The 26,580-nt window shown below is 38.8% G+C and overlaps 3 protein-coding genes across 4 annotated transcripts; 2 read left to right on the forward strand and 1 right to left on the reverse strand.

Moving 5' to 3' along the window:
• The first annotated feature begins 384 nt into the window (after positions 1-384).
• Positions 385-13,868, forward strand: LOC116260452 (1,4-alpha-glucan-branching enzyme 1, chloroplastic/amyloplastic-like). Its single transcript, XM_031638806.2, has 14 exons — positions 385-1,364; positions 2,326-2,442; positions 2,610-2,820; positions 2,951-3,020; positions 6,412-6,681; positions 6,760-7,666; positions 8,070-8,186; positions 8,328-8,390; positions 8,982-9,089; positions 10,211-10,312; positions 12,033-12,100; positions 12,190-12,271; positions 13,343-13,459; positions 13,581-13,868. The coding sequence occupies exons 1-14, from the start codon at positions 1,305-1,307 to the stop codon at positions 13,752-13,754; spliced, it is 2,466 nt and encodes an 821-aa protein (XP_031494666.1). The 5' UTR covers positions 385-1,304; the 3' UTR covers positions 13,755-13,868.
• A 933-nt stretch (positions 13,869-14,801) lies between these two features.
• LOC116260454 (uncharacterized) lies at positions 14,802-20,476 on the reverse strand. 2 transcript variants are annotated; one of them, XM_031638808.2, is made up of 6 exons: positions 20,003-20,471; positions 19,358-19,438; positions 17,767-17,895; positions 17,453-17,515; positions 16,378-16,502; positions 14,802-15,252 (listed from the first exon to the last, which is right to left on the reverse strand). In XM_031638808.2, the coding sequence occupies exons 1-6, from the start codon at positions 20,096-20,098 to the stop codon at positions 15,066-15,068; spliced, it is 681 nt and encodes a 226-aa protein (XP_031494668.1). In that variant the 5' UTR covers positions 20,099-20,471; the 3' UTR covers positions 14,802-15,065. The 2 variants fall into 2 exon arrangements, with proteins under 2 accessions (XP_031494668.1, XP_049935619.1); XM_050079662.1 differs by lacking the exon at positions 17,453-17,515 and having other exon boundaries at positions 20,003-20,476.
• A 131-nt stretch (positions 20,477-20,607) lies between these two features.
• Positions 20,608-24,819, forward strand: LOC116260453 (SEC1 family transport protein SLY1). The gene is made up of 3 exons (XM_031638807.2): positions 20,608-20,899; positions 21,112-22,969; positions 24,634-24,819. Exons 1-3 carry the CDS (start codon positions 20,869-20,871, stop codon positions 24,638-24,640), a joined length of 1,896 nt encoding a protein of 631 aa, XP_031494667.1. The 5' UTR covers positions 20,608-20,868; the 3' UTR covers positions 24,641-24,819.
• Positions 24,820-26,580: the final 1,761 nt, after the last annotated feature.

Below are 26,580 nucleotides of genomic sequence, written 5' to 3' on the forward strand. Positions count from 1 at the left end.
TATTGTTTAGCAAAAATTAAAGATTAATCATTTGGTTTTTATTAAATTTTTTACATAGATTATTATCCTTCTTTCAAAAACCAAATCCCAGTGTAAGCCGTCCATTTTGAACGGCCCACTGTCCTTGTCAACTGAAAAAGAAAAAGATGCAAAAACCTCCTCTCCTCTCACTGCAAGAGAGGATGCCGCCCTTTCTTTATAGTAGCATCTGTTGCTTTTTCCTTTAACCTTAATAAAATATTGTACCGTCCGCGTGGACGGTCCATAGCAGCTAAATGATTGCTGCGTGAAGAGGATATAGAAGAGAGAGGGACTGAGTGAGTGATGAGTTTCAATCTTGAGTTCTATTTAATTATATTACAAATTTAGTTACTCCAGAAAACTGAAACTATTGATGCTGAAATTATCAGCAATATGATTAGTTGTCAACCTTTTGGGTGCATTAAAGAATCTTGGATTTTTAATCGGCTCTTCTCTTCCGATTAAAAATCTGGAAAATCGTCACGTTGTCATGGATTTTCGATAACTCTTCTAGGCCGACCGAAAGTCTAGAAGATTTGGACGTCGTCTGCGATGAGCCTGGACAGGATTTCGTGGATTTTTTCTCAAAAATGCAACCTCATCGAAGCGCTGTTTCTTGATTTTCTAGATAGCCCGTGGGCTTCCGGGAGGTCCCGTTTCTTTCTAGCGCTCATTCGAAGCGCGTTTCAGGCGGTTTGAAAACACATGCTTGAAAGAGAAGAACTCGATCTCTTTACAAATGTTTTCAAGCCTGGAGTCGATCCAGCAAGATAATTCGAGAGGACAGGTGCTTGGATGCTTAGACTCTAGCAACCGATACGTTTTCATTTGGTTTTCGAGATGAACAAGAAAATTCTGATAATTGCGAGCAAACATCTTTTCACGACTGTGTGATGAGATGTCGGTGTCTAAATGGTGGTTAATATATTATGTGGGCTTGGGGATTGAGCTAAGGCTGATTAAGAGAGAGAAGGGATTCTTTGCTTTTGGAATGGAGCGAAGGCTGGTCGATTCAAAGCAAAAGTGGAGAAACAGAAAGTATGACGTGCTGAGTTGGAGAGCAGCATAGAGAAGAACAGAATACCCTACCGACACGGAAACACTGGAGACGACGGGGCCCGCTTTCCGCCACTGTGGACACTCACAGCTTCCGTAAAAGGTGAAGGGAATGGTGATCACGGCGGCTTTTTCTCCTCTCTTGCTCCCTCCGGCGCTCTCTCAGTAGAAGAACTCTCGCCTTGAGAAAGAAAACCTCCCTGTCTCTTTCTTGCTCTGTCACAACAATGCACTGCTGCTCGGCTGCTACTAGTTTCGTTGTTCCACGAACCGCATGCTTCCGAGATGTAAGGTTCCCTTCTGTTATCATTTCTTTTCCAGATTTGAAGCCGGCACATCTAAGAACTCAAAACTTGCGTCGGTTGGCTCGTGCTACATCTTTCTCTCCTCTCTCTCTCTCAAAATAATTTTTCAATATTGTTCCTTTGTATATCGAGCAGCGTCTTCTTGCAAACTCTTCATGGCTGTGCATGTTTGCTCAAATTTCGACTTCGGGCCATAGACACGGCAGCCTTTTGGTTTCAACCTTCTACACAGTTGAAGAGGAGGCATTGGTAACCTGGCAAAGTTGTTATTTCAGAAAGGCGTAATCTGAACATTGTCACTTCTGTTATCATCTCCCAGACGTTGGTTGAACGACCAAAGCCAAATAATGAAGATTTGGAACTGCCTCAAAATTTTCATTAGACTTATTAAAGTTTACATGCAATTTTCTATTCGCTTCAGTAACTAGTTATCTTGAAAACATTGATGGCAATTTAAAAAATTATGCGTGCGCTCATGTGTAGTGCACTGAAAGATTGGCACATACGTCGCTGTCGTGCTGGATGGTCGCCAGATTTCACAATTTTTCGTTGTGGCTCATGCTTTAGTTTTAATAGATTTTACAAAAAGGACGGTCTTTACCAGCAAGTTTTTTGCATTCTCTGACCCCTTGTTTTTTTTGCTTGCTCAGCCTGAAAATTGCCAAACTTTACATATTTTCTCAACTAAACGAATTACAGCTTCGCAATCTGATTTATACAGTGTTGAAAGCAAAAAGTGGTGAAAGACAGCATAAAAAATAGGCGTCTGGATTTTCACGGATATATCTTCGTCTTCAACTTCTCGTGATTACTGCGCTTGCTCCTTTTAAACTATTTGTGGGTCCTGCAGCTCTGTCTTCTATAAACAAAGGGACAGACACATAAAGTGGAAAGCAAAATCCACTTCTAAACATTGAAAGTTCTATTGTTTTTTCATTGACAGAAATCTGGGGACTATAAACTCTCCTTGGCGGCACATCCATTTTGGAGAGTTGATAGCAGGAACTTCTTTAGCTGCAATTGTCGCCAGTACCATGGATTGCACTCTTCAGGGAAAAAGGTAGCTCTTATAAACCATGAAGGACATATATGCTCACTGCTTTGGAAGACCTGAGAACCTTTAGAATTGTGATTATCTCAGGTGATGATGTTTTGGTGTTTAAATATCTAGACTGATCCTTTTATGGCCTTTGTTTTCTGTTCCTTTGTTTTTATGTTCATTAAAAGGCCGGGCACGATTTCTCAATGTCTACTTGTACCAAAGATGGCAGATCAATAGCTACCCTCGTTGAAGATGATCATGAGGTTTTAGGTGTCCTAGATATGGATCCTGCTTTGAGAGAATATGAAGATCATTTGAGGTACAGGTCAAGAACATATTCAGAACAGAAGAAGCAGATAGAAAAATATGAGGGAAGCCTTGAAGAATTTGCGAAAGGTCATTCTTGTTTGTGGAATCTGTCCACCTTATTATCCACCTTTTAGGAGGTTAGGTATAAAAAAAAATGAAATGCTGGTCATGAACCTGATCAGATTAACACTGGATTTTTCCTTTTTTTTTTATGTAGGGTATCTAAAGTTTGGATTAAACAGGGAAGAGAACTACATAGTTTATCGTGAGTGGGCACCTGCTGCACAGTGAGTTATTTGCCAGGCTTACATTATCTATCTGCTTCTGTTTTCATGCCTGCTACAATATCTTTATCGTCATTTTTCTGTGCAATATAGGTTCAATAGTTTGATTTCCTTTTTATTTTCCTATTACTTGAATTTTTAACTTTGTTTTCTTAGTTTAGTGAAGACTCAACTTATGGGAGCTATAGTTTTACAAGGAGGTATTGCCTCAAGGAGCTAAGCTTCTAGCTGTTGAAGCTAGCCAATGACTAGCTCAAGCAGCCAATGCCATTCATTTGCTGAGCCACATGATAGTACAAAAATGCAAAATAAAAAGTACAAAGAGGAAACATGAGAAATACAAAAAACGAAAAACTACAATGTTATACACTTTACATATATATAAAGTATGTCAAATATATATGCACAATTATATGTACATATACTGATATACATATAATATACATATGGAAAAACCTACACACACGTGCACACACAATTACTTAATTTGATATCTCTCCTCAAACTTGTCGAAGGAACAAGTCATAAACCCTAAGTCAGACATTCCAAATTCCTTCCTAAAGAACTCTTCTATTTGATTCATCACGTTTTTATTGCTACTAGCGGCAATCAAAGTATTAACATAAAAAATAAAATGAAGTTATATGTATGAGTTTCTTTTGTGGAAAGTGCCCTGTCTAAATAACAAGATTTAAATCAAGTTTATGCATAATATTGCTAAAACAATCGTACTAAGCTTTAGGGCTTGTTTAATATCATATAATAATTTTCTTGATGGAAAAGCTTTTCCCTCATGAATATTCACTCTGGGGGAAGGACCAGTGCAAACTTCCTTATTTGATTCCCCATTTAAAATCTCTTTTTTAACATCCATTTTAAACAATTGTTATTTCCAAATGGAAGCTATGACAATTAAGATCCTAAAAAACAATCATGCAAGCAATTGGACAAAGTATTATCATAATCAGTTCCATATTTTTGAACAATATTTTGTGAGAATCTAGCTGTACCTGTATGTCTTTCTAGGGATCCATTATTTTTGTTGTTGGCTTTAAAATCCATTTACATCCAATGGTTTTCTTTCTTCAAGGAAGAAGTGAATTTCTCAATTTTTTTCTAGCTTAATGAATTAGAATTTCATAACTTCATTCTATTGTTTTTGTTGCTTGGCTTCAACATATGAAGTAGGTTTTTACTGAAAATAAATAACAAGAAGACATACTCTTTATCTAGGAAAAGATATCATAGGTGATAAATCCTTGAGGGGCTCTAACGTTCCTAGTAGATCTTCTAAATGTGGAAGTTGCTTCTTCTAAATCTTGTTCCTATTAGATATTTTCTTTCTCCTCTTCTGCAGGCTTCCAAATTATTGGAAGGTTTCAAACTGTTGGGAACCAGTTCATCATTCTCAGGAACATCATCACAAAGGGAAACCAAGACAAATAGAAAACTATTGCTTTGAAAGCAAGCAATTTGTCATTCTCATGAACATGATTACTCTTGGATTTATTTGTTTTGGAACCACTTTCATTTCTAACAGTTTATTGAGACGTACAAGCTACCATTTTTTATAGCATAGCACCTACATACTTTTTAAGTTTCAGAATAACCAAAGCAAACACATTGGAAGTCACTTTTGTCTGTCATAATGAATCTTTTGCACCCAAAACAAAATTTGGGTCAATGTTTAATTTATAAAAATAAAAAAAATGTGTCAAGTTTTAGAAGACATGCTATTAATTAAATAAAACCATGCAACAGTGGCATTGATTGAAAATTTTTGGGAACTTTGGAAATGAGAATAATTAAAGTGGTTTCTATTATACATCTGTTTTATTTCACCAAATCATTTTGGTGGGGCGTTTTTGTATAAGATTTCTGAAAATTTTTTCCTAATTTCTCTAGAAACGAGAAAACTATAGAGAATACATATATGTTTTCGTTCGCAAGAGCATTTTCCTGAGGTCTTCTTGTATAAGATATTTTATGACAAATTTTATTTTCATCCAAATATTTTTGAATTCATTAGATTGGTGTTCTTCTTCTCCAAATCAGTTCTTAGAATTCCTATGGTAGGCACAAATTAATTCTTAATTATATAATGAAATATTTTAAAGTTGGAAGCACCTCAGGATTTAAGTTTGGGAGCATAAATCCTGGAGAATCTTGTAAAATTATCAACAAATACCACATAGTATGGGACTCCTCATTTAGATACGATGCGAGTGGGGACTTAAACATTCAAAAAGTTTTTTGCAAAGAATTTCTATTGGAAAATGAAAAACTTGTCTTTATACAATTATTTCAAGAAAAAAATGCAAGAAAATTTATCAATGCTGGAATATCCTAATCTTCAATGCCAAATATGCTACTCATTTCTCTTAACCTCGTTGCATTTACAAAATAAGGGCTGTGAACGAACCAAAAGAAACTATAAAGTAAAGATCACCTTGTTTAGATCCTTTCGCAAACTTTTCAGTTTAATGATCATGTGGACGCAATGTTTTGATGAAAAAGGGATTCCAATTTGGGCAACAGATAAAAGATTTACATGTATTTTTGGCACACACTAAACCTGGTTTTCAAATTTTGATGTTCTTTTCCAAAACTTCCAATATTTTTTTTTAATTTTGGAATATGTGCTTTTGCCATTAAAACAAATGTAATATTTGGACAGTTATAACATTAGGAAACAAATTCTTCATTTGGTATCATACGGAAAGAAACTCCCAAGTCCAAATGCCAAGCAGACATACCCAGTGGAGATGAAGTAGAAGTGGCACCTGATATAGGTGAGTGTTCCTTGGTGACAGGTTGAAGAGCTTCCATGAGATTTCTTCTCTGCAAGTGTAGGGCTGCTAGGGCATCTTGGCTTGACATGTCCCACTTCGTGACAATGATGACATCTAATTCTTTTTATTAATCATATAGCTTGAAAGAGGAGGTTACATTTGAACCAGACCTTTGGTAGCAAGCATACCATCATTCTTGACTCTAAAATTAGAGACTATTCCTTTTCATAGTTAATTCAGCAAGAGCATCTTAAATCTCGATACAGAAGTGCTGTTCTAACCCCATCAAATTCAATTCTAGGTCCAAACATAGATCGGTTAAACTTTTCTTCTTCCTAGTTGATGTCTCACATGGACCATGCCACTTAGGTTCACAAATAACAGTCTCTCATGAAAGTTGGGTGAGGAATCCAAGATATCCTCTAATAAATCTATGTACTTGTATATTTCATAATTCTGGCTTGAAGGTTACGTTTATGAACATCTTTTCTGGCATAAGTTTCTTTGGTATCATTTGAGGTTTCATGAGCTAATTTGTACTTAGCAATGTGGAAGTGCAGAACGGTCATTTGTCCTCACCTGTGAATCTTTCTCCACTGTAGGGAAGCACAACTAATTGGAGACTTCAATGGCTGGGATGGGTCAAATCACCAAATGGAAAGAAATGAATTTGGTGTTTGGACTATCAAGATACCAAATCCAAATGGCGATCCTGCCATCCCACATAATTCAAGAGTGAAGTTCCGGTTTAAATGTCCCAATGGAGCATGGGTTGATAGAATTCCAGCTTGGATCAAATATGCAACAGTAGACCCCACAAGGTTTGCAGCTCCGTATGATGGTGTGTATTGGGACCCACCTCCTTCTGAGAGGTATTTGGCATGGTTACCCATTTGTAGCTTCCTCACTGTTTTTGTTTTCACAGTGTTGTGATTTCTAATACAACGCAGATATCAGTTCAAGCATGCTCGTCCTCAGAAGCCTTTGGCACCACGTATATATGAAGCCCATGTAGGAATGAGCAGCTCAGAGCCAAAAATCAGCTCATACAGAGAATTTGCAGATAATGTTCTACCTCGTATAAAGTCAAATAATTATAATGCTGTCCAGTTGATGGCTGTCATGGAGCATTCCTACTATGCTTCTTTTGGATATCATGTTACAAATTTCTTTGCTGTTAGTAGTAGATCAGGCACACCGGAGGATCTTAAATATTTGATTGACAAAGCTCATGGTTTAGGCTTGGTAGTATTGATGGATGTTGTTCACAGCCATGCAAGCACAAACATCGCTGATGGCCTCAATGGTTATGATGTGGGGCAAAAAACTCAGGAATCGTACTTTCATACTGGTGAGAAAGGTTATCATAAGTTGTGGGACAGTCGCTTATTCAACTACGCAAACTGGGAAGTCCTACGCTTTCTTCTTTCTAACTTGAGGTGGTGGCTTGAGGAATTTCAATTTGATGGGTTCCGTTTTGATGGGGTCACTTCCATGTTATATCATCATCATGGCATTAACATGACATTTTCAGGGAACTACAGTGAATATTTTAGTGATGCTACTGATGTGGATGCCATTGTATACCTTATGCTAGCCAATGATCTTATCCATAACCTCCATCCTGATGCCATTGTGGTTGCTGAAGATGTATCTGGTATGCCCACTCTGGGTCGTCCTGTTTCCGAGGGTGGAATTGGTTTTGACTATCGGTTAGCCATGGGGATCCCTGACAAATGGATTGATTATATCAAAAACAGAACAGACGAAGAGTGGTCCATGAAGGAAATTGTCTCGTGCCTGACAAACAGGAGATACACCGAGGCATGTGTTTCATATGCTGAGAGTCATGACCAGGTATTAGTAGAGTTCTTATTTGGTGTGGCGCTTTACCACTTTCACTACTCATGTAAAGAAGTTTGTATGAGCAGAGAAATACCTAAGCCAAAATGTTGAACTGGAGAATGTTTTGTGAGAAATATGAAATGAGAGTCCAGAAATTTTGCAAAGTTTTTACACATGAAGAGTACTAAACTCTCTCTCTCTCTCTCTCTCTCTCTCTATATATATATATATATATATATATATATATATATATATATATATATATATAAGGTTTTATTTAATATTCGAACTGAACAGTATTTTCTTGCACTTAATGAGATTAGAGATATAAGAAAAGGAAATGATTCTTCTCATATATGAGGTTGTGTGATTGAAATCTTTTGAGTAAGTTATGTGGTTCTGTCTGTTTTTTCAGGCAATTGTTGGTGATAAGACAATTGCTTTCCTACTGATGGACAAGGAAATGTATTCTGGAATGTCCTGCTTAGAGGATCCCTCTCCAACTGTTGATCGGGGGATTTCGCTTCACAAGGTCTGGCATCATGTGGCTTTTAAAGGAAAGGGTCAAAATACTTTTAATTAGCAACCTTTTGAATTTTTATACTAGTTTATGTTCGCTTTTCGCATTAAATGTGAGTCATTTTAATCACTTTCCTGCATTTCTTCTTTTCAGATGATTCACTTCATAACAATGGCACTAGGAGGGGAGGGTTATCTTAATTTCATGGGGAACGAGGTAAAACAGAAAATAACTTGCAGTTTACCATGTGTTTCTCTGTGGTTGTGCCCAAAGGAAATTGTCGCTTTGTTTCTTTGACTCCTTGGTCAAGAGAATGTGTGTATTGCCCCTCATTTTCATCTTTTATGCAAGTTTTTGAAGAGAATACTTTACGTACACCTGTACAGTCTTTGTTGTGTCCATGTATGTGTGTTTTCTAGTTGTTGCTGTTAAACTTCAGCAGGCCTGTGATTGAATATCCAAATCACAACCCACTTAGATAGAAGTATCATGCTTTTATATTGCTTTATAAATTCTGTTGATTCTTCTTATGCCTTATTCTATTGACTTTATGAGACAATATTATCATTTTTACTGATATTATGATTTATTCTGTTCCAAGAAGTTCCTATCTATCCTGGATTCATGTTATAGCCTTTAAGTTCAAGTACTAATGATTTTTATATGCTTTCTCAATAATTTTACAAGAAGCATGATGCAACTTATATTTTAATCAGTTGAATATGTCCTTTTTTTAAATGTCTAGGTGCTTCTCTCTTCCTTCATGGCGCACTATCTATTTTATTTCATTATGCATGCTGTTTGCAGTTTGGTCATCCTGAATGGATTGACTTTCCAAGAGAAGGCAATGGGTGGAGCTATGACAAATGTAGACGGCAGTGGAATCTTGTGGACACAGACCATTTAAGATATAAGGTTTGAATATCTAATTTTGCAGTTTGTGCTTTGAACTTTCATCAAAAAGTGTTGACCTTCAGTTATGCTTTCTTTTAATGACTAAAGATAGATGGAAGAAATGTAAAGTCTTGGTCAATTGTCAATCTTGATATCATTAAGTCTGTTATATTTCACAATATGCACAGGTGCTCATAGCTGTTTTGGATGAACTAGCAATATCTCCACTAGTTGCAGTACTCTTTTTCATATTCGAATCTTATCCTTAACTACCTGTTTCTTCAAAGTTTAGAGATAGGGATCAGGATAAGGAGGCAATGTTTTCTATCAGGTCATTTTTTTCTTGTGGCCATTAATATCTGAAGACTTCCATTTAGAAAGTTCTGATTCAGTTTAGGAAAACTTGAATAGGCAGCTTTTAGGTATTTGACATTTGTTAATTTCTATACGTTCCCCTTCAGACCATAATACATTTTTGTTTTCTCTAGTAATTTCTCGTTGTTTATGTTGCATGTTCTCAAGTACATTTGTGATGTTTCCTTAATTTGTAAATGTTGAAGTTGCCCTTGGTAAAAAAGCAACAAATTTTCCAATCTGAACATTCACATATGTTAATTTTGCATCTTGAAATGCTCATTTGTGCATTTTGCTTGTAGAAGCCAGTACCAGAAAGAATGCTTTATTCTTCTGCTGTTAGCAAATTAAGCTGGACTGGGTTTGCCTGCACAGAATCCTGTAAAACCGAGCAAACCCAAAAAAGAGTAGCCCGGTTTTAATATCGGGTCGGGGCCTAATTTCAAGCCATGCTTGGTCTACTTGGATTTATTTGGTTGCACCATGCCATGCCTGTTAATTTTTGTAACTGAGCCAGGCCAGATTTTGTTTGGGCACCCTCAATTTTTGGGCCTAAGCCCCAAACTGACCTGTGTTTGGGGACCTCGAAGCTCAATAGATATCTGGCCTGATGCACACTTCAAATGTATGTGTCTTAACCCGTAAGGCTAAGTATCTATCTTTGCTTGTCTTATTTAATGGCAGATTTCAGTTAGTGATGAATAATCTCTTTGCCTGGTGTTGTATCTTGGTAACTTTCCTAGACGTAACTTCTTATAGAAGTTTCTGTTGTCTGTTTTTGAACCCAGTTTATGAACGCTTTTGATAGAGCTATGAATGGGCTTGATGGCAAGTTTTCTTTTCTTGCATCGAGAAAGCAAATTGTCAGCAGCATAAATGAAGAGGAGAAGGTAAGAAAAATAACTTGTTCTTCTAGAATCTTTCACATGTTTGTTGGTTATGCTTTTCATGTGCCATTTCAAAATTTTGTTGATACACTTCCAGTTCTTATTCTTGAATTACAGATTATCTTATGGTTTCTTGCTTTATTTATCTTATTATAAGATATTTGAGTAAGACTCATCCTGCATGCTCATATTCTTTTCATATGTAACTTTCTCTTTTACGTTGATTTTGTCTTAAACAAATTAGAGGGCATATGCATGTCCCACAATGTACAATCTATACAGCGTACTCAAAGGAACTAGGGCTTCCCATCACCTGAAGAAAGGGATGATATTTGCCATCATCCGTGAGATTTCTGGCTAAACCATGATAAAGTTTCACACAGGTGAGCTTCCTAGAAACTCCAGCAACAATTCTAGACAGGTTAAGATCTAGGTGAATTGTTAACTGGTTTTCCCTCCATATTTTGGTGGGCTTGCTAGTCGGTCATCCCCCTGCTTGTGGTTGTTGTACACTCATATAACCGATGGAAAAGTATTGCTGCCCTAATGAGTAGACTGCTGAGTAGGTTGTATTGAACTATTAGTTAGTTGGAAGGGAGAGGAAGCAATTTGGAACCTAGCCCCCATAATCTGGGACAGAAGAGCCCTCTGCTGTGTGCAGATAAGTGTAATAGTGGAGATAAGTTCACAGATAACATCTGTAAAACAGTTGGATTCATGTGTCTACATTCTCCGCACGTCTGATTTATCAAAATGCTTTGTTGGTTTGAGCCTCAGGTGCTGGAAAGAAGTCCTCACATCTCACCACTAGAACTAGACCAACCATGCCTGGGCTTCCACATCCTTTTCTTCAAGAGAATCCAATATATCTAGTGGCACAAATCACTGCGTCGGCTAGCTTCATGTTGTTGCAGACCCAAATTTTTTTCTTTTTATCTGTCGTAGGAAGCTTAGCTTAAACATCATTTCACAGTGCAACAACATGAAGTGCAACTAGGATTCTTGCTCATTAGCCCTAACCCAACAGCAGTTTGTACTGCAAATGAGGAATCAATTCTAACTAACTGATCACAAAGGTTTTAACCTTCTTCATCCGACAATGTTTAATTGCCGCTTGAAAGGCAATGAAACTTTCTTTTCCAGGAGCGGATTTTGTTAAACGATATCTATGCAAACTTCAAATTGAGAACCAACCACATCCCATTTTCATACCCCAAACAGTTGTAGAATGTGAGACAACAGGTCATGATAAAACGTGGAAATAATTTAGCTATGATATCCCATTATGCAATGAGTTCAGGCTCTTGATTATATTGACATCCTGGCCTTATTTTCATCCTTCTCCTAACATGGACAGGTAGAGACCTGTCAGCAACCCCATATGCTACTACCTATAACCATACTGACCTTTTTCCATATAAAAATGTGTAATTGTACCTCTGCAAAACAAGTTGGTTCAGGGTAAACTAGACAGGTGATACACAATGCAGATTATATGAACTAGAACTTGTATTTGCCATGATACTGTGGTACTTGTAAGTTCTATAGACACCAACATTCAAGCATGCTTACTTATTTCTTTAAATTGTTCTTGTGCCATGAAATATTGACTTCTTATCCCCTTTTTCCACAGTTATCTTTACCGTTGCTCTCATTATTATTTGGTACTTCAAGCATGAATGCAATTTTTTTAGTTTTCATCAACACATATTTATGCTTTTAGGTTATTGTATTTGAACGTGGGCAGCTGGTTTTTGTTTTCAACTTTCATCCAGAAACTACTTATGAAGGGTATGAATATGATAGATGTTATAGGCCACAGCAATCAATTCATTTTCTTTCTTTCTATCTTTTTGACTCATCTGGTCCAAGAAATTCAGGTACAAAGTAGGTTGTGACTTGCCTGGAAGGTACAGAGTTGTCTTAGATAGCGATGCACTGGAATTTGGTGGGCTTGGCAGGGTAAGAAATCTTTCTCACTAACATAATAGCTTTCTCTTTATTTGTTATGCTTCTGGTGTAACGGTTCTCAAAGCTGGACGGACTTCTAGGGTTTCAGGTTTTCTTCTAACAATGACTCTGCTGGTTTGTTCACTCTTTGAAATTCTAATATCCTAAGCGACTTGGGAAATGCATATTTGAAACTTAGCAGGCCATAAGATTCATATATCTAAATAACTAAGTAAATAATACGCTCATGACATGGGTACATAATTATTGAGAAGCCTAAAAGGAGGATACCATTTATGAAAATTTCGTAAAGGAAAGTGGTATTCCACATCTTTCATGTTATATGGCATACCCATCATAAAAAGAGAACAAGTTGCAAAAAATGCACGGAGCTTTTTTTATCCAGCTTCTTTTCACTATATCATCTTGGTAGGGCTAAAGGTCCCTTCTTTCATTGGTTACGAATTAGCTATTACTCTGCAAGATCTTTCCAGTCGATACTTTTACTTTCCATGACTGAATCTCAAACATCATGAACAGAATAGCTCAGTTAGAGTGTTTCAGGTGCATGCTTTTAATCATGCATGGAGAGTGGAAGACGTGAGCATGCACATGATTGGAATTGGCCTTTCTGCCTTGTATAGCAGCCTTTTTGTGAGTTGCCATCTGTAAGTTGCATGCTGTAATCTTCAATCTTGCTATTAAATCTTCCCTCAAACAATGCTCTATAAGTGGAGTAGCCTTTGTTCTTTTCCATGTTCCATGTAATCATTGATGCAAGGATGATTCTGTGAGAATGTAATACCCTTGATGTTCTAACAAAAGAAAACACAAAATAGTGTTGGTGAACTCACAAAAGAAACAGAAACATGAACCATGCAAGGGGTCCCAAACACAAAGTGCTTGATGGACAACAAGAGGATCATGAGAACAGATAAAATTTTCATTAGTCATGCCACCCTGGGAGATGCATACACAAAAAATTTTCATCTTTCTCAAAATACAAATCATTGTACCAGGTATCTTGTATTATTATTTTTTATTTTATTTTATTTTAGGCGTTGTGGCATTCTACTGCTGCAGGTAGGCCATGATGTGGACCATTTCACTTCTCCGGAAGGCATACCAGGGAAACCTGAAACAAATTTCAACGACCGACCTAATTCATTCAAAGTTCTATCACCACCTCGGACATGTGTTGTATGGCAATTCCTTCCCTAAATTCTTGTTTCTGATCTAGTAGCATTGTAGCACTATTGTCCTGAAAGCTGGCTGCTGGCTATTACTCTTTTTTCTTTTTTTCTTTTTTTTTTGGACACAGGTTTACTGTAGGGTTGAGGAAGAGGAGTCACATGATACCAACTTGCTAGTTGGTGATATAGGAAAAGAAGATGCCATATCGTCAGAGAGGATTGTTTCTGATGAAGCGACCACTGTTGTAGATGGTGGTGAATTGAAGAACCTGGATAGTGCATCTGAAGTGCCAAACGTGTGACCGGATGTATTTTTGTTTATTGTTACTTCTTAGTTGCTTGTACGTTATCAAGACAAATGAAATTATCAAGCCCCTATTAGTTAATCAAATGTCTATTTGTTTGGTGACCTTATATGAGCATGGATAAGGAAAGAGACTATTTTTAATTGAATTACATACAGAATTAAGGCAGCTGCTGCAGTATGAACATATGTTGCATTCTCTGAATAATCAGGAGTTTCGTGATTCACGCAAAGAAGGTACTATATTACAATTTCATTAACAACGTTTAAGACACCAAGCGAAATTTAATAATTCTTGCCTGGTCTTAAAGTTCAGTACATTCTATGCTTTCCTCTTTCGTTGGCGGACTTTTTTGGTTGTATTTTTAATGGTGCTAACAGTAGAAGATCAGGTAGTCAGCCATGTTTGTTTTGCGTGTCCCTGTATTATAAACCAGCGTAAGTAAAAGAAGTACTTGTCGGCGGGAATTAGTGCCCCTGGACCATGAGAAGAAGTTTGGCTGGTTAAGTTCAGCTCCTCCCAGCGTTTTGATAATGAATTCCTATTTGGAAGGAAGGGTAGAGATGCCAAATTGGATGCATATGGTACGGGGTTTCTGTCATCTCTTATTTTCCAGGTTCACTTCTGCCTTGCGAGATGATTTTGAACACATATAGCTGTCCTGGATCTAACCCGCTGATCAAAACCATCTGAAGCCACAACGAAAGGTGCTAAAGGAGCTCGATATGTGAGCTATCATGGTTTCAGAAATGGTAGATGCTGGACATGCCTCAATGGCCCATTCTTCAGTAAGTACTTGTAGGCTAACTCAGCTCAATCTCATCTAGGCCTCCTCCCACGTGCTTGAACTAGAAGACTATAATCCATCCTACTTGACCTTAGCTCCGGCCGCAGAAGCTAGGCTTGTGCATCCGCTCAATATTGTTGGCAGATCCATCTCTTCATAAGTTTTATATCCATGCTGCTACTGCTTGGACGAAGTCTAGGAGAAAACATAGCCTTGCACGACTCACATTTGGAAGGAAACAACAACCAGAGATATGATTAAGTTTACTGACAAGAAAGGTCTTTTCAAACCAAACGAGCCATCACGTTACTAACAGAAATTGTTGTAATGAATACATTCCAGACGTTTATTGGCGTTCTTAGGTTTACCAACTCATCATTCAAGAATTTGTTGTCGGCACTGTTGAAGTTGCAGAAGGCACAGTATGATGCTTGGTAGCAATGCCTATTCAATCTAACTTTTCCCCGATTCATTAAATAGAATAGATGGATTTCCAAGTTCTCTGCCCCATTTGAATTAAATCAAGCTACTCGTCGAAGTTCTCCAGTGAGTAACGCATGCTTTCGGTGTTGTGACAAGATATTTGGAACAATAACTCCCCTTATTCTTGAAACCAAATCACTGGCATACTCGTTTTGAGTTGATGCCTGTAAAATTGTTTGTAGGATCTGGAGTGGATCACCATGGCTAACCACCAAAACTGCAAACCTGTGAAAGATATAATTCTGTGCATTAGTTCATACATGGCAGGTTTCCTGCATCAAAGGATTATGTTGCAAGTTGCGGTTGGATATGACTTTCAGACAGATAAGCTGATTATGTGCATCCCCTTAAGTTCTCATGCAATCACGAGCCCCAGTTCTCTCTCTCTCTCTCTCTCTCTTTCTAATATCTCCTAACAAGCAACTTCGGTTACCTGCAAGGAACTACTCGCAAGAACAAATCCAGATAACTTTTACTCCTGAATCCCCAGAGGATTCAGAGCCTTCTAAGAAATAAATTAAAGATTTCAAGTAAAATTTGGTATTTTCTAAATAGGATGAACATAAGAAAAAAGTTTGGCAAGAGAAGATTGAAAGTTGGATATAGATGATATATACATAAGGAGACAAGCTTTAGGTTCAATCTTGGCAAAAAATGTTGTTGCATCTTTTGTCAAATTGAATTGGACAGTCATATTTATCATGGTAGCAAAATGCACCTCCAATTGGATAAAATCTATTCTTGACTCTTAAGTGTATTCCTGCAAGTCTTGTGAAGGGCAAATATCAATGTTTCAGCTATAATTAAAACATAGTAAATGGTTCAATACATTAAAATATTCACAAATAAACAATGATAAACATATGCACCTACTTCAATTTCACCAAAAACAAAAGGAACTACTTTTTCTACCACAGCCTAAAATGGGGACAACCAAAACAGGCGTGGATCAATGCATTTTTCTCCATAACATTTGTAAAATATACATCAATACACGAAGTCCATTAGAGCTGGTATGATTGGTGGAACAGGTACCGAAACAGAATGTGCCTCTTCCACCAAACTAAATCCCAGCCAAGCGTTAGGTAGAGAACAGGCAGAACAGGTGGACATGGAATATAAATATCTGTGCCGTTCAGTGCTGTTCCTTAATAGTCCATCATGTCCACTAATAATACACTTGAAACCATTTTTGTCAAAAAATAGCACCTGGATATTCAATCAACTAAGAGGACAACACACCAGACCAAATAGCCACATACATTTCATGCATGACACAACTAATTAAATCAATCATGCACTGTAGTGGAGATACTGTTTTTCTGTTTCATAAAGAAAAAAAAACATTACCCATGAAATTCTGCTTCCATAGTTGCTAATGCTTTTGCAAGTCTTGCAGAAACATCTGCAACACTTTCACCACCTTCAGGTGCCATGAATGGATCCACTTCATCAAGGGCCCAAATCTCTGAATACTATCATCAAATTTCATGGATAGGAGGGACAAACATCTCAATGTCGATGAGAAGAAGGAAAAGAAATTCGAAAAAAAAAGGATCAAAGCAGTAACCACATAAGGAGCAAATACCAAACTTCCACTTAAACAGGTATCCCAGATTTGCCAATGTATATAAATGAAAGCACGACCTACCATGCCATATAGGTCAGATTCACCTCTGTACTGTAAGCATTTGGATCATAAAATTGATAACAATGAATCAATCTACACAATCTCAAAGGAGAAGAAGCCTCCAGCTCTCCTATTTCCAGTCTTAGCAGAGACATAACCGGAACACCAGATTGTGGCCTTTTCCCATTGAAGTTGTCCTCATTGTGTCATGCATATGCACCCATATACACGTTTTATGTGTTAGTGTCAATGTTTTGTGCAATTTTCTCTGGGGTTCAACAAGTTAAATGTTACTTTCTATTAAGTTAAAATTAAAAAACGAAAAAAAACAAGCTGTTCTCAACAATTGGAAACAAATGTTAGGCACATATGCATCTATAAAGTCATTAACTTATATGTACATAATCTAGGTTTATACTGTTAGGCAACATCTGAAGCTATAAATTCTAGATCTAAAATGGAAAAGGTATAAACAGATCTGCGGATTCATATTTTCCTTGCTACTTGAGGGACTAGGATACGGTGTCATACATTTTTGGACACCAACAACCCATGAAAGACAAACTCTCGAAGCAAATTGGCACTTGGTACTGTATCTTGGATACAAAGTATTGACTATCAGATAACCATTTCCATGCCAACATTTTTTCACAGAGAGTGCTCGTGAAAAGATTTCAACTTAAATCAGCATAGAAAGCAGAAACAATGACAGAATTCACTTCAGGCTTCCTTTTTCCAGTATTTTTTATTTATAAGTAATAAAGCTTCCAGGAAAAATTATCATGAAATACATACTTTTTCATGGGACAGAAGCTCGAAAGTCGGACCAAAGAAACGCTCTCGAAGATCTTCCATTTCCTATTCAACAATAATGCCACCATCATTAACAGTGGGAAGATTAAATTAAATTCCTTGAATTCCCAGCAAGCTAGGCCAGTTTCAAAAGGATATCATGATCAATGACTATCCAGTTACAACAAGAAACTCCTAAAATTAGTCACATATCTACTTGGAGGATTTAGTCTTCACTACATTGCAACATGTCGCTTCAGATAGCATAGCATGATGGACCAGCAGAATTTATACATATGGAAGTTAGAAGTATTGACCTTACATAGTTGACTTCCAAAAGGAATGTTTAGTACACTAGCCACAACTTCGGCTGTTTCACGTGTTCTTGCAAATGGAGAATAGCATATGCGAACATTTTCAAGTGCTATATTGTTGGTCTTCAATTCCTATACAGAGAAAAGTGAACTAGCACAATATATCAAATTGCACCACAACACTATTCATTTGAAGTAGCTGAATTTGCACGGTGTGAAGCCAAAAATGTAAAACTGAGTCAAAGCCATTTCACCAGTCTGCAAACATAAAAGCAACTAATAAACCTAGTTACTCCACTTCATTGAGTGTTTGTTTATACATGTATAAAGAGATTTTACTCACAAAAGCTTGTCTCTGCAAAAATATAGCATGTTTTCTTCCTTGTACAAGAATTTCCCCACATACATATTGATTTTTCATTTCTTTGAAAGAAACCAAAAGGATAATTAAAAGTAGGCAGATAACTATTATCCTCAACCCATTTTAAGAGATGAAATAAGGTTGTATAGATCATTAATATGTTAGTTAATGGAGGGTTACCACCTTCATCATAGGTTTCCAGTCAAAGCTTAGTCGTGAAATTGCAATTTTGACAATCTTACCTGTAAGTGTATCCATTGTCCTTGCTTCTCTGATGGTTTCTCAAGCAGTATGTAGAAATTGCTGCATTTTCCAGATTTTGTCAAAGATATAGGATGAACTTTGGCTTCTAATTTGAGTTGCATATGGCTCCTTTTATCTTTTAAATATTTGACTTACCCCATGCCTACCACGTATACCATGTGACGTAGTGCATGTGAACCCATCTCTTTGCTCTACTTATGTTAATGAACGAACAATGACAACTGAACCTATGAATGATGGATTACAAGTCTTAGCTCAATATGCTGTTAAGCCCCTAAAGTATGGGCAAGACAGAATATGGTCTTCAAGAGAATGTGCAAAAACCATAATTATTCTTCAACTCCTTTTTGGTGTTTTATTGGGTAGGGATCGCATCCAGTGGGAGTCATCATAACAAATATGACACCTGTAGAACCATGTCTCCCTAGATGTCACCCAGACACATATCCCAAGATTCCATCTGTGAGGGCAAATGTTTTCTCATGGATATATCTATGAAATGGAAATCTTGCCCAATTAAAAATGAAAGGAAGGTGCTATGTTTAGCTAGTTGAGATGTCTATATCAGAAGCTGAAGAATCATCCACCTATTCTGATATTGTACTTTCTTTTAAGAAGGTACCTATGAAGGGATTTCTGGAAATACTTTACTTAACCGCCTATTTTATCTAAGACGGTATATTGGCATAATTAGAGGGAAAAATGGGTCAGCATTCGATGATGCTATTGACTTCTAGCGTGGCAGTACGCATGGAAAGGAAGAACTGAAGCACTAATGAATGTGCACGTGTTTGTTAACCAAAGTACTGGAAGGAAAAAAATGTATTATATAACTACGATAAAGGCGAAAAAGTTCAGTACGTCTATGGCATGACACAAATGTTAAAAGCAGTGACCGGACAACGCCAAGAACTAATTTTTGCTATAGACAACCTTAGTTGCAACAAAATTCTATAAAACTAAAAATACCATAAGGAATGACTCCCCAGCAGCTTTAGCTTGTTGAACTCCTTCAGGTGCGAGCCCATATTCCGGTAGCTTACCATGAGTCTGTAAGAATGTTACGACGCAGGCAAAAATTAGGTCCAGAATCGTGGTTCACTTTTCTACTTGCAATTAACAATTGGTAGTCCATCCACGTCAACTCATGATCAACATGCATTACTATACATTTTAGAATTTGAAGGGCCATAATCAGTCAGCAACAGCAACATATTACCTAAATATTGGGAATTTTTCAGTCATTGGCAGACATATAGACAAACATACACCACAAAAACTACCAAGATAAATACATATTCTGAAAAAAAAGTATATATTAAAGGCAGTCGCATTATCGATCTCAGACAAAATGTGAGGATATCGAGAAGAAAAAAAGAAAAAAGGAAAAAGCAGACCACAACACCACCACCAACTTAAGTCAGGAAAGGAAAAACAACGAAAGAAAAAAAAATGCAAATTCACGAAATGCGTGTCAAAATTTCCGTTTGACAAGCTCATCCGCCTAAGACTACAGCAAGAAGAAAGAGGAACAAGAAGCATGCATGTGTTGGAAGATGACGGTTGCCAAGCGGTGGTATGCAGTGGGAGGAGGTCAAGAAAGAAGCGACCAACCAGAGAAGAGACAATGAGACCTCTCTCGTTGGGGACGCTTCGGCCGTGCCTCAGCACCCAGTACTTGTTCCGCAAGGCGAATGGTTGAGATTCCATCAACCCCGCTCCCTCTCTACGCTTCCCGTTCGCCTTCACCCTGCGCCTCTCTCTCTCTCCTCCTCTAATCGCAAGCTGGGTACCAACCAAAAGCGAACTAAGAACAAGCAAATTTGGCGGTGTTAACAAGTACCCGTCTCCTAGATTTGAATGCTATTGAGATAAGTTTCTTTGTGAATCCAAAAGTTTATGGAGAAATAAATGCGATGATAATTATGCTGACTTAGTTCAGCACACAATTGGTGGATCTTTGTACAGATGACTAATATGAAATAGATGTTTGGTAATCACAATCCACATCCTTCGCGTGTCCTGAAGTCTTCGTCCACAAATCGACATTAAACATTATCTTGAGACGGTGCATCGACTGCATCATCCTCCGTTTTAGAGACCAAAATATATAGCAGGATTTGGGACGATAGGTTGCAGTACTTCTTCTCGGTTCTCGCCGACGTTGAAACGCATCCTTTGGATAATGGATATGTAATTGGATCCATCCAGGATTTGTTAGTCTTAAGTCGGATCTACTTATGTCTTTGGACTAATCAATCCTTACAAAAACCCGATTCAAATCCCTCTCTCTCTCTCTCTCTCGCTCGCTTCGCTCGCGCACACTCACATTGCCGTTTGCCGGTTCTCTCTCTTCATCGACGCGGGAGAAGGAGAGAGGGTCGAATTAATCCTTGGCCTCCAGTTCCTGCACCAAGGGTCCTCAGAGGAGAGAACAGAGGAGGGAAACAATCGGAAAGAAGGTCCGCATCTTCCAGAAGATGGCGTTAAGTCTGCGGCAGAAACAAACTAGTGAGCAATTTTTTTCCTACCTTCCTCCTCGTATCTTTTTCTCGCTCTGTAGCTAGAATAGCGGAGATTTCTGCCCATTTTGACCGGTTTGCGGGTCGTTTCTTTTTCAAGTCTTTCTTTGGGCGAGAACCCAATTTGTTCCTTTGTCAATTCTGGTTTCTTCCTTGTAAAAAACGGCTGAAATCTGAATCAATGGCTGTTAATATTTGCAGATTGCATCGTCCGGATGCTGAATCTGAATCAGCAACCCCTGACGGCGCTGGGAGGCACCGGCAACGGTGGACCGGCGGAGGAGGTCTACAAGATCCTGATCTTGGATCGGCTCTGCCGCGACATTCTCTCGCCGTTGATCCACGTTAAGGACCTGCGGAAGCACGGGATCACTCTGTTCTTCTCCATAGACAAGGAGCGCCAAACGATCCCCGACGTGCCCGCGATCTATTTCGTGCGCCCCGACTCGACCAACGTCCAGAGGATTATTGCCGACGCTTCCCGCGGCCTCTACGAGAGCTTCCACCTCAACTTCTCGTCGTCGCTGCCCCGGCCTCTCCTTGAGGAACTTGCTTCCGGCACTCTGAAATCCGATTCGATCAGCAGGATCTCTAAGGTGTACGATCAGTATGTGGAGTTCATCACCCTTGAGGACAACATGTTCTCGCTTGCCCAAGAGTCCGTGTATGTCCAGTTGAACGACCCTTCCGCCGGAGAGGCAGAAATCGAAGCCATCATGGACCGGATCGTGGGCGGACTATTCTGCGTTTTGGTGACTCTCGGGGTGGTGCCAATCATCCGGTGTGCGAGAGGCGGACCTGCAGAAATGGTAGCCACGGCCCTTGATGCTCGTCTTAGAGAGCACCTCGTTTCCAAGAATAATCTGTTTGCGGAAGGCGGGAATCTTGGTGCCTCGCATCAGCGGCCGGTCCTATGCCTGTTTGATCGGAATTTTGAGCTTTCGGTCGGTATCCAACATGATTGGAGCTACAGACCACTGGTTCACGACGTACTCGGAATGAAACTTAATAAGATAAGCGTTCCGAGCGATGCCTCAGGCGGGAAGGGGAGAGGGGCAGCCTCAATGGTGCCTTATGAACTCGACAATTCTGACTCGTTCTGGGTTGGGAACGCCTCGTCTCCTTTTCCAAAGGTGGCAGAAGAGATTGAGATCCAACTGAGCAAGTATAAGCAAGACGTGGAGGAGGTGAATAGGAAAACTGGGGGACAGGACGGAGTTGATTTTGATGGGCAGGAGTTGATTGGGAACACAAAACATCTTATGAATGCTGTAAATTCACTGCCCGAACTGACTGAGAGAAAGAAGGTGATCGACAAACACACAAATATTGCAACGGTTTTGCTTGGAGAGATCAAAGAAAGGTCGTTAGATTCTTACTGCAACTTGGAGAATGACATGTTGACAAAGGGAAGTGTGGAGAAGGGCCAGTTGCTGGCTGCATTGAGGGGGAAAGGCACAAAGGCAGATAAGCTCCGGCTGGCCATAGTTTACCTCCTTGCTGTGGAGGCAACTCCACAGTCTGATGTTGAATCACTTGAGGCCGCTTTGAGGGAATCGGAGGTGGACACATGTGCTTTTCAGTATGTGAAGAAGATAAAGTCTCTAAACATCTCATTGGCATCTGCAAACTCCGCGAGCAGGAGTAACATTGTCGATTGGGCTGAGAAACTATATGGTCAATCCCTTAGTGCTGTCACTGCAGGTATGAAAAACCTTCTTTCCGGGGGAAGGCAGCTTGCCTTGACGAGAACTGTAGAAGCCTTAATGGAGGGCAAGCCGAATCCTGATATTGACTCTTATCTTCTTTTTGATCCTCGTGCTCCTAAATCAAGCTCTGGAATGGGTAACGTATTGAGAGGTCCTTTCAAGGAAGCAATAGTTTTCATGATTGGTGGTGGAAACTATATAGAGTATAGTAGTTTGCAGGAACTAGCTCAACGCCAGCCTCCTAAGCACGTTATTTATGGAACAACTGAGGTTCTTAATGGTGTAGAGTTTGCAGAACAACTAATGGTGTTGGGCAGAAAGATGGGTTTGGGCAGCAGTGTGCCTTCTCAGTAAGGATTTGGATGTGCAGTATTTCTTCGCTTTGATTGTTAATGAATGCAACTGATCTATTTGAACGATATAGTTACATAGAGTTGTGCTATAGAAGGGTTATGATCATTGGCCGTCAATATGGATCATTTTAGGCTACCTCATTCATTTGTGCCTGTTGAGATCTGTTTAGTGACGAACAATTCTGATTGCCTTTTGTTAGCAACAGGGATGTAGATGCAGCTCCCATAAATTTGCAGATCATAGTGTTCACTTTAGAACTGCCTCCTGTTTTGGCTTAAAAAGTTGCCTTTCATACAATCATAACGTGACACTGAGGTATCATAATTTTCAAATGCATTTACTTCCATTGGATGGTTCATTTGAATTTTGGGCATCTGGTGCCAAAATCCTAAGCATTTTACCAGGTTTTATCATTTCCAATCCTGGTACCATTCATTTTGAGGAAAAGGTTTTTCCATTGATAGTTCTGAAAATTTGTCCCCATAATAAGGAACTCTCTTTACTTTCTCCCACTATTTTATTTCATGTTACTTATATTTTGTGTTTGCACTTATGCATATGGTAATGTGTATGGCAAAGCTAAGATATGCTTGTGTTTGTCTGGTGATTGTATTATGATCTTTTTCCAAATCGTGATATGCTTGGTATTCATGTTTGTTTTTTGTGCGATCTGTTCTTGTACACTTTTGTGCGGGTGATGTCTTTTCGTTCAAAGTTAACGATTTTGTTTGGGGTAGGATAGCAGGACAGCACATGCATACGGTAGTTCTTTTATTAGTGTGAAGGTATAAGAAGGAAGGTGTTAGCTGCTTAATATAAAGATTTCAGGGATCTAGTCAGATGTAAGCTCTGAGATTGCGAGTCCAGCCTTCCCTCATTTCTATCTGGCAGAAACTTGGGTCTCAAAACCATGCTCATGGATTGAGATTCAGTGTTTGCTGGCGTCTAGGATATTGGTGTTGCTTCAGAAAAACTTTTATACGTGAGATCCTTGAATTTGAAAAATGATGTCACACAATGTATTTAGTTTCACTATGACAAGTTGATATATTAAGGAAGTAGTTGTTTTAACATCCAAGCAATGCCGGCAAGATGGTACTTTATTGTGAGGAGTGCATGAATGATCAGGGCTGATTAGCCAAATGGTGAAACCTTCTTAATCCTTATACTGCATACTTGCAGCCTTTGTTTATGTCATAACCAAGAAAATAAAACAAGTATTGATCCAAAAACCTAGATATGGTTGCTGACACTGTTAAATTTTAAGATCTTGGTGCACGTCTGGATCTGGACTTATCCTTTAAGAGCTACTGTCGACGATGGCACAAAAATTATGCATCTCCCTGCATAATGCTTAAGGGAAAACAAATTTGTATTAAATATATGCATATGACTTCACGTGGCATTGGATGACAAGACCTTGTGCTACAGGTTTTTGATTGGAAGCAGGATATTTTTATGTTAGCCTCTGATTGAAGTCTAAGACTACTTTTCCTCTTAGGTGCTTTGGAGGGCTGTAACTTGTGAAAAGATGAACATTTTGTGGATATGTCATAATATCTCTAACTGAATACCCTCTATCATGTCTTTCGTTATGCACTATAATGGCCTGCTCTTACGGTAAAAAACTTTGACATGCTATTTTCTTACTATTAACCAGTGATTAGAGAAACAGTTGCATGGGCAAGTACCAGCAAGCTGGGCAACGAGGTTCACAAAATGGTATTTCATTCTGAACGTACTGGGTTATGGCCAATTTGGTTGCCTAAAAATTGCAAATGCTTTTAGTTTTATAAGGCACTCTTGCATGTTTGTCCATAGAACAAAGAACTGCTTCATGCAAGTGGAAAGTGAATATTAAGACTTCTGAGTGCAAGAATTTGCTGTTTCTTCTTTAAGCATCACTCATTGCAGAAAGATGTTCATTGTAAGTTGATGGTTCCATAACGCCATTCTCAGTTGGAGATACTAATGTTGGCAGATAGTGCGTGTTCTGGTTGTTTTGGGGCCAAGTAGAAGATGGCCTAATTACGCATAATATGGAGGGGGATTATGTTTTAGTTCAAGCAATTACCATTCAGCTTAACAAGATAGAAGCATGACTTTTGTCCCAAAAATTATGACATAAGCTGTGGCTAATGCCCATTAATCTCCACAGGAAAAAGTGTATCCCTTATTCATGCTGGCGTGCGACTGCAGTCTAAAGATCCTCAATTAGTGTTGATGCCAAAGATACATGTGTACGCATGTGATGATACAGGACACTTATGCCAGATTTGATACACCCACCCCAACCCCCACCCCCACCCCCCCAGGGGGAAAAAGAAAATTGCACTAGTGCTTACATAGCCAATGCACGTAATCTTTCACATGTGGATGCCAAGCTTCATATGAAATTGATCTCACTGTCTTTCAGTTTGAGTATACCAGAAGATGAAAAACACGTTTCTTTATTTCAATGCAGCATTATCCTATGATGGGTGGTGGCCCTCTTAGCTTCTAGCCTATCCCTAAAAATCTAGCAAGGCTTGTGTTCATGGTGTGGAATGCAATATTTTATGCTTGAACTGGTTCAGACCTCACAGAAGCGGTTGCCATTTGAACTGTATTTCTGTTACCGGTTAATTCTTCTAATTATGGCGGTCACTTAAACGGCATTCCCGTACTTTTATATTTTTGGGTTGGTGAGATCTGACATAAAGTCGATAAAATGCTTGGAATGCATTTATGGAAGATAAAAACTAGGACATTTATGAAGCAAAAGCAACTTCTGCATTTCAGAAAAGGCAAATGTAAAAGCGAACCACTCCTTGTAAAGTGAATGCTGACCTTTTAAAATGTTGTCTGAAATTAATAAAGTTAACAGGTTAGGCATAGACACGATAAGTTCCATTTGTTGAAGGACCTGAAACAGTTAGAAGTTGTACATATATTAGAAGCATTATTCACCTCTATTGGTTTACAATTGAGTTTTATACCAAAAGAGTCTGACGAGCCTATTGTGGTGTGCTGCACAATCGCTCAACATGCTGTTGTTCTTTAAGAAATGGCAGAATTTAATATCTTGTAGTTACGCTTCTATGCTATGTAATAATGTAAGCATGGGCACCAAGCCGGGCCACCGTCGGGTACCCGGTACCCGGCCCGACTTGGGCCTAGGCTCGGGCCTTGAAAATTTGCTTATCGGGCTCACATTATCAGGCCCGGCGCGGCCCGGTAATTAACGGGTCGGACTCGGGCCCACAACTATGATCGTCGGGGGCCTGAGAAGCCCGACAATAAATTAATTTTTTTTCAAAAATAAACTTATGTTAGGGTTTTTCGTTCTTCTTTGGCGACTACTTCCCGCTGTCTTTGAACTCATTGCCTTTCCTCTTCATTTCCTTGTTGTTCTTCCTTTCCAAATACATCATCTTCCTCACCATCGTTGCTATTTTCTCCCTCCCCACCATCTTTATATCATCTTGCTGTTGCAACTTTGGTCTATTGCAATGGGGAAAGTGAGGAAGGGCACGTCGGCATATATGCCCTTGGTGGTGGAGTTCCACTTTTCCAGCCCCAGTGGGTGAAGAAGCCGCCAACGGAGGGATGAGAGAGGACATTCATC

The sequence above is a fragment of the Nymphaea colorata genome, chromosome 9 (genome assembly GCF_008831285.2).
Source record: "Nymphaea colorata isolate Beijing-Zhang1983 chromosome 9, ASM883128v2, whole genome shotgun sequence".
In the NCBI taxonomy this organism is placed as follows: Eukaryota; Viridiplantae; Streptophyta; class Magnoliopsida; order Nymphaeales; family Nymphaeaceae; genus Nymphaea; species Nymphaea colorata.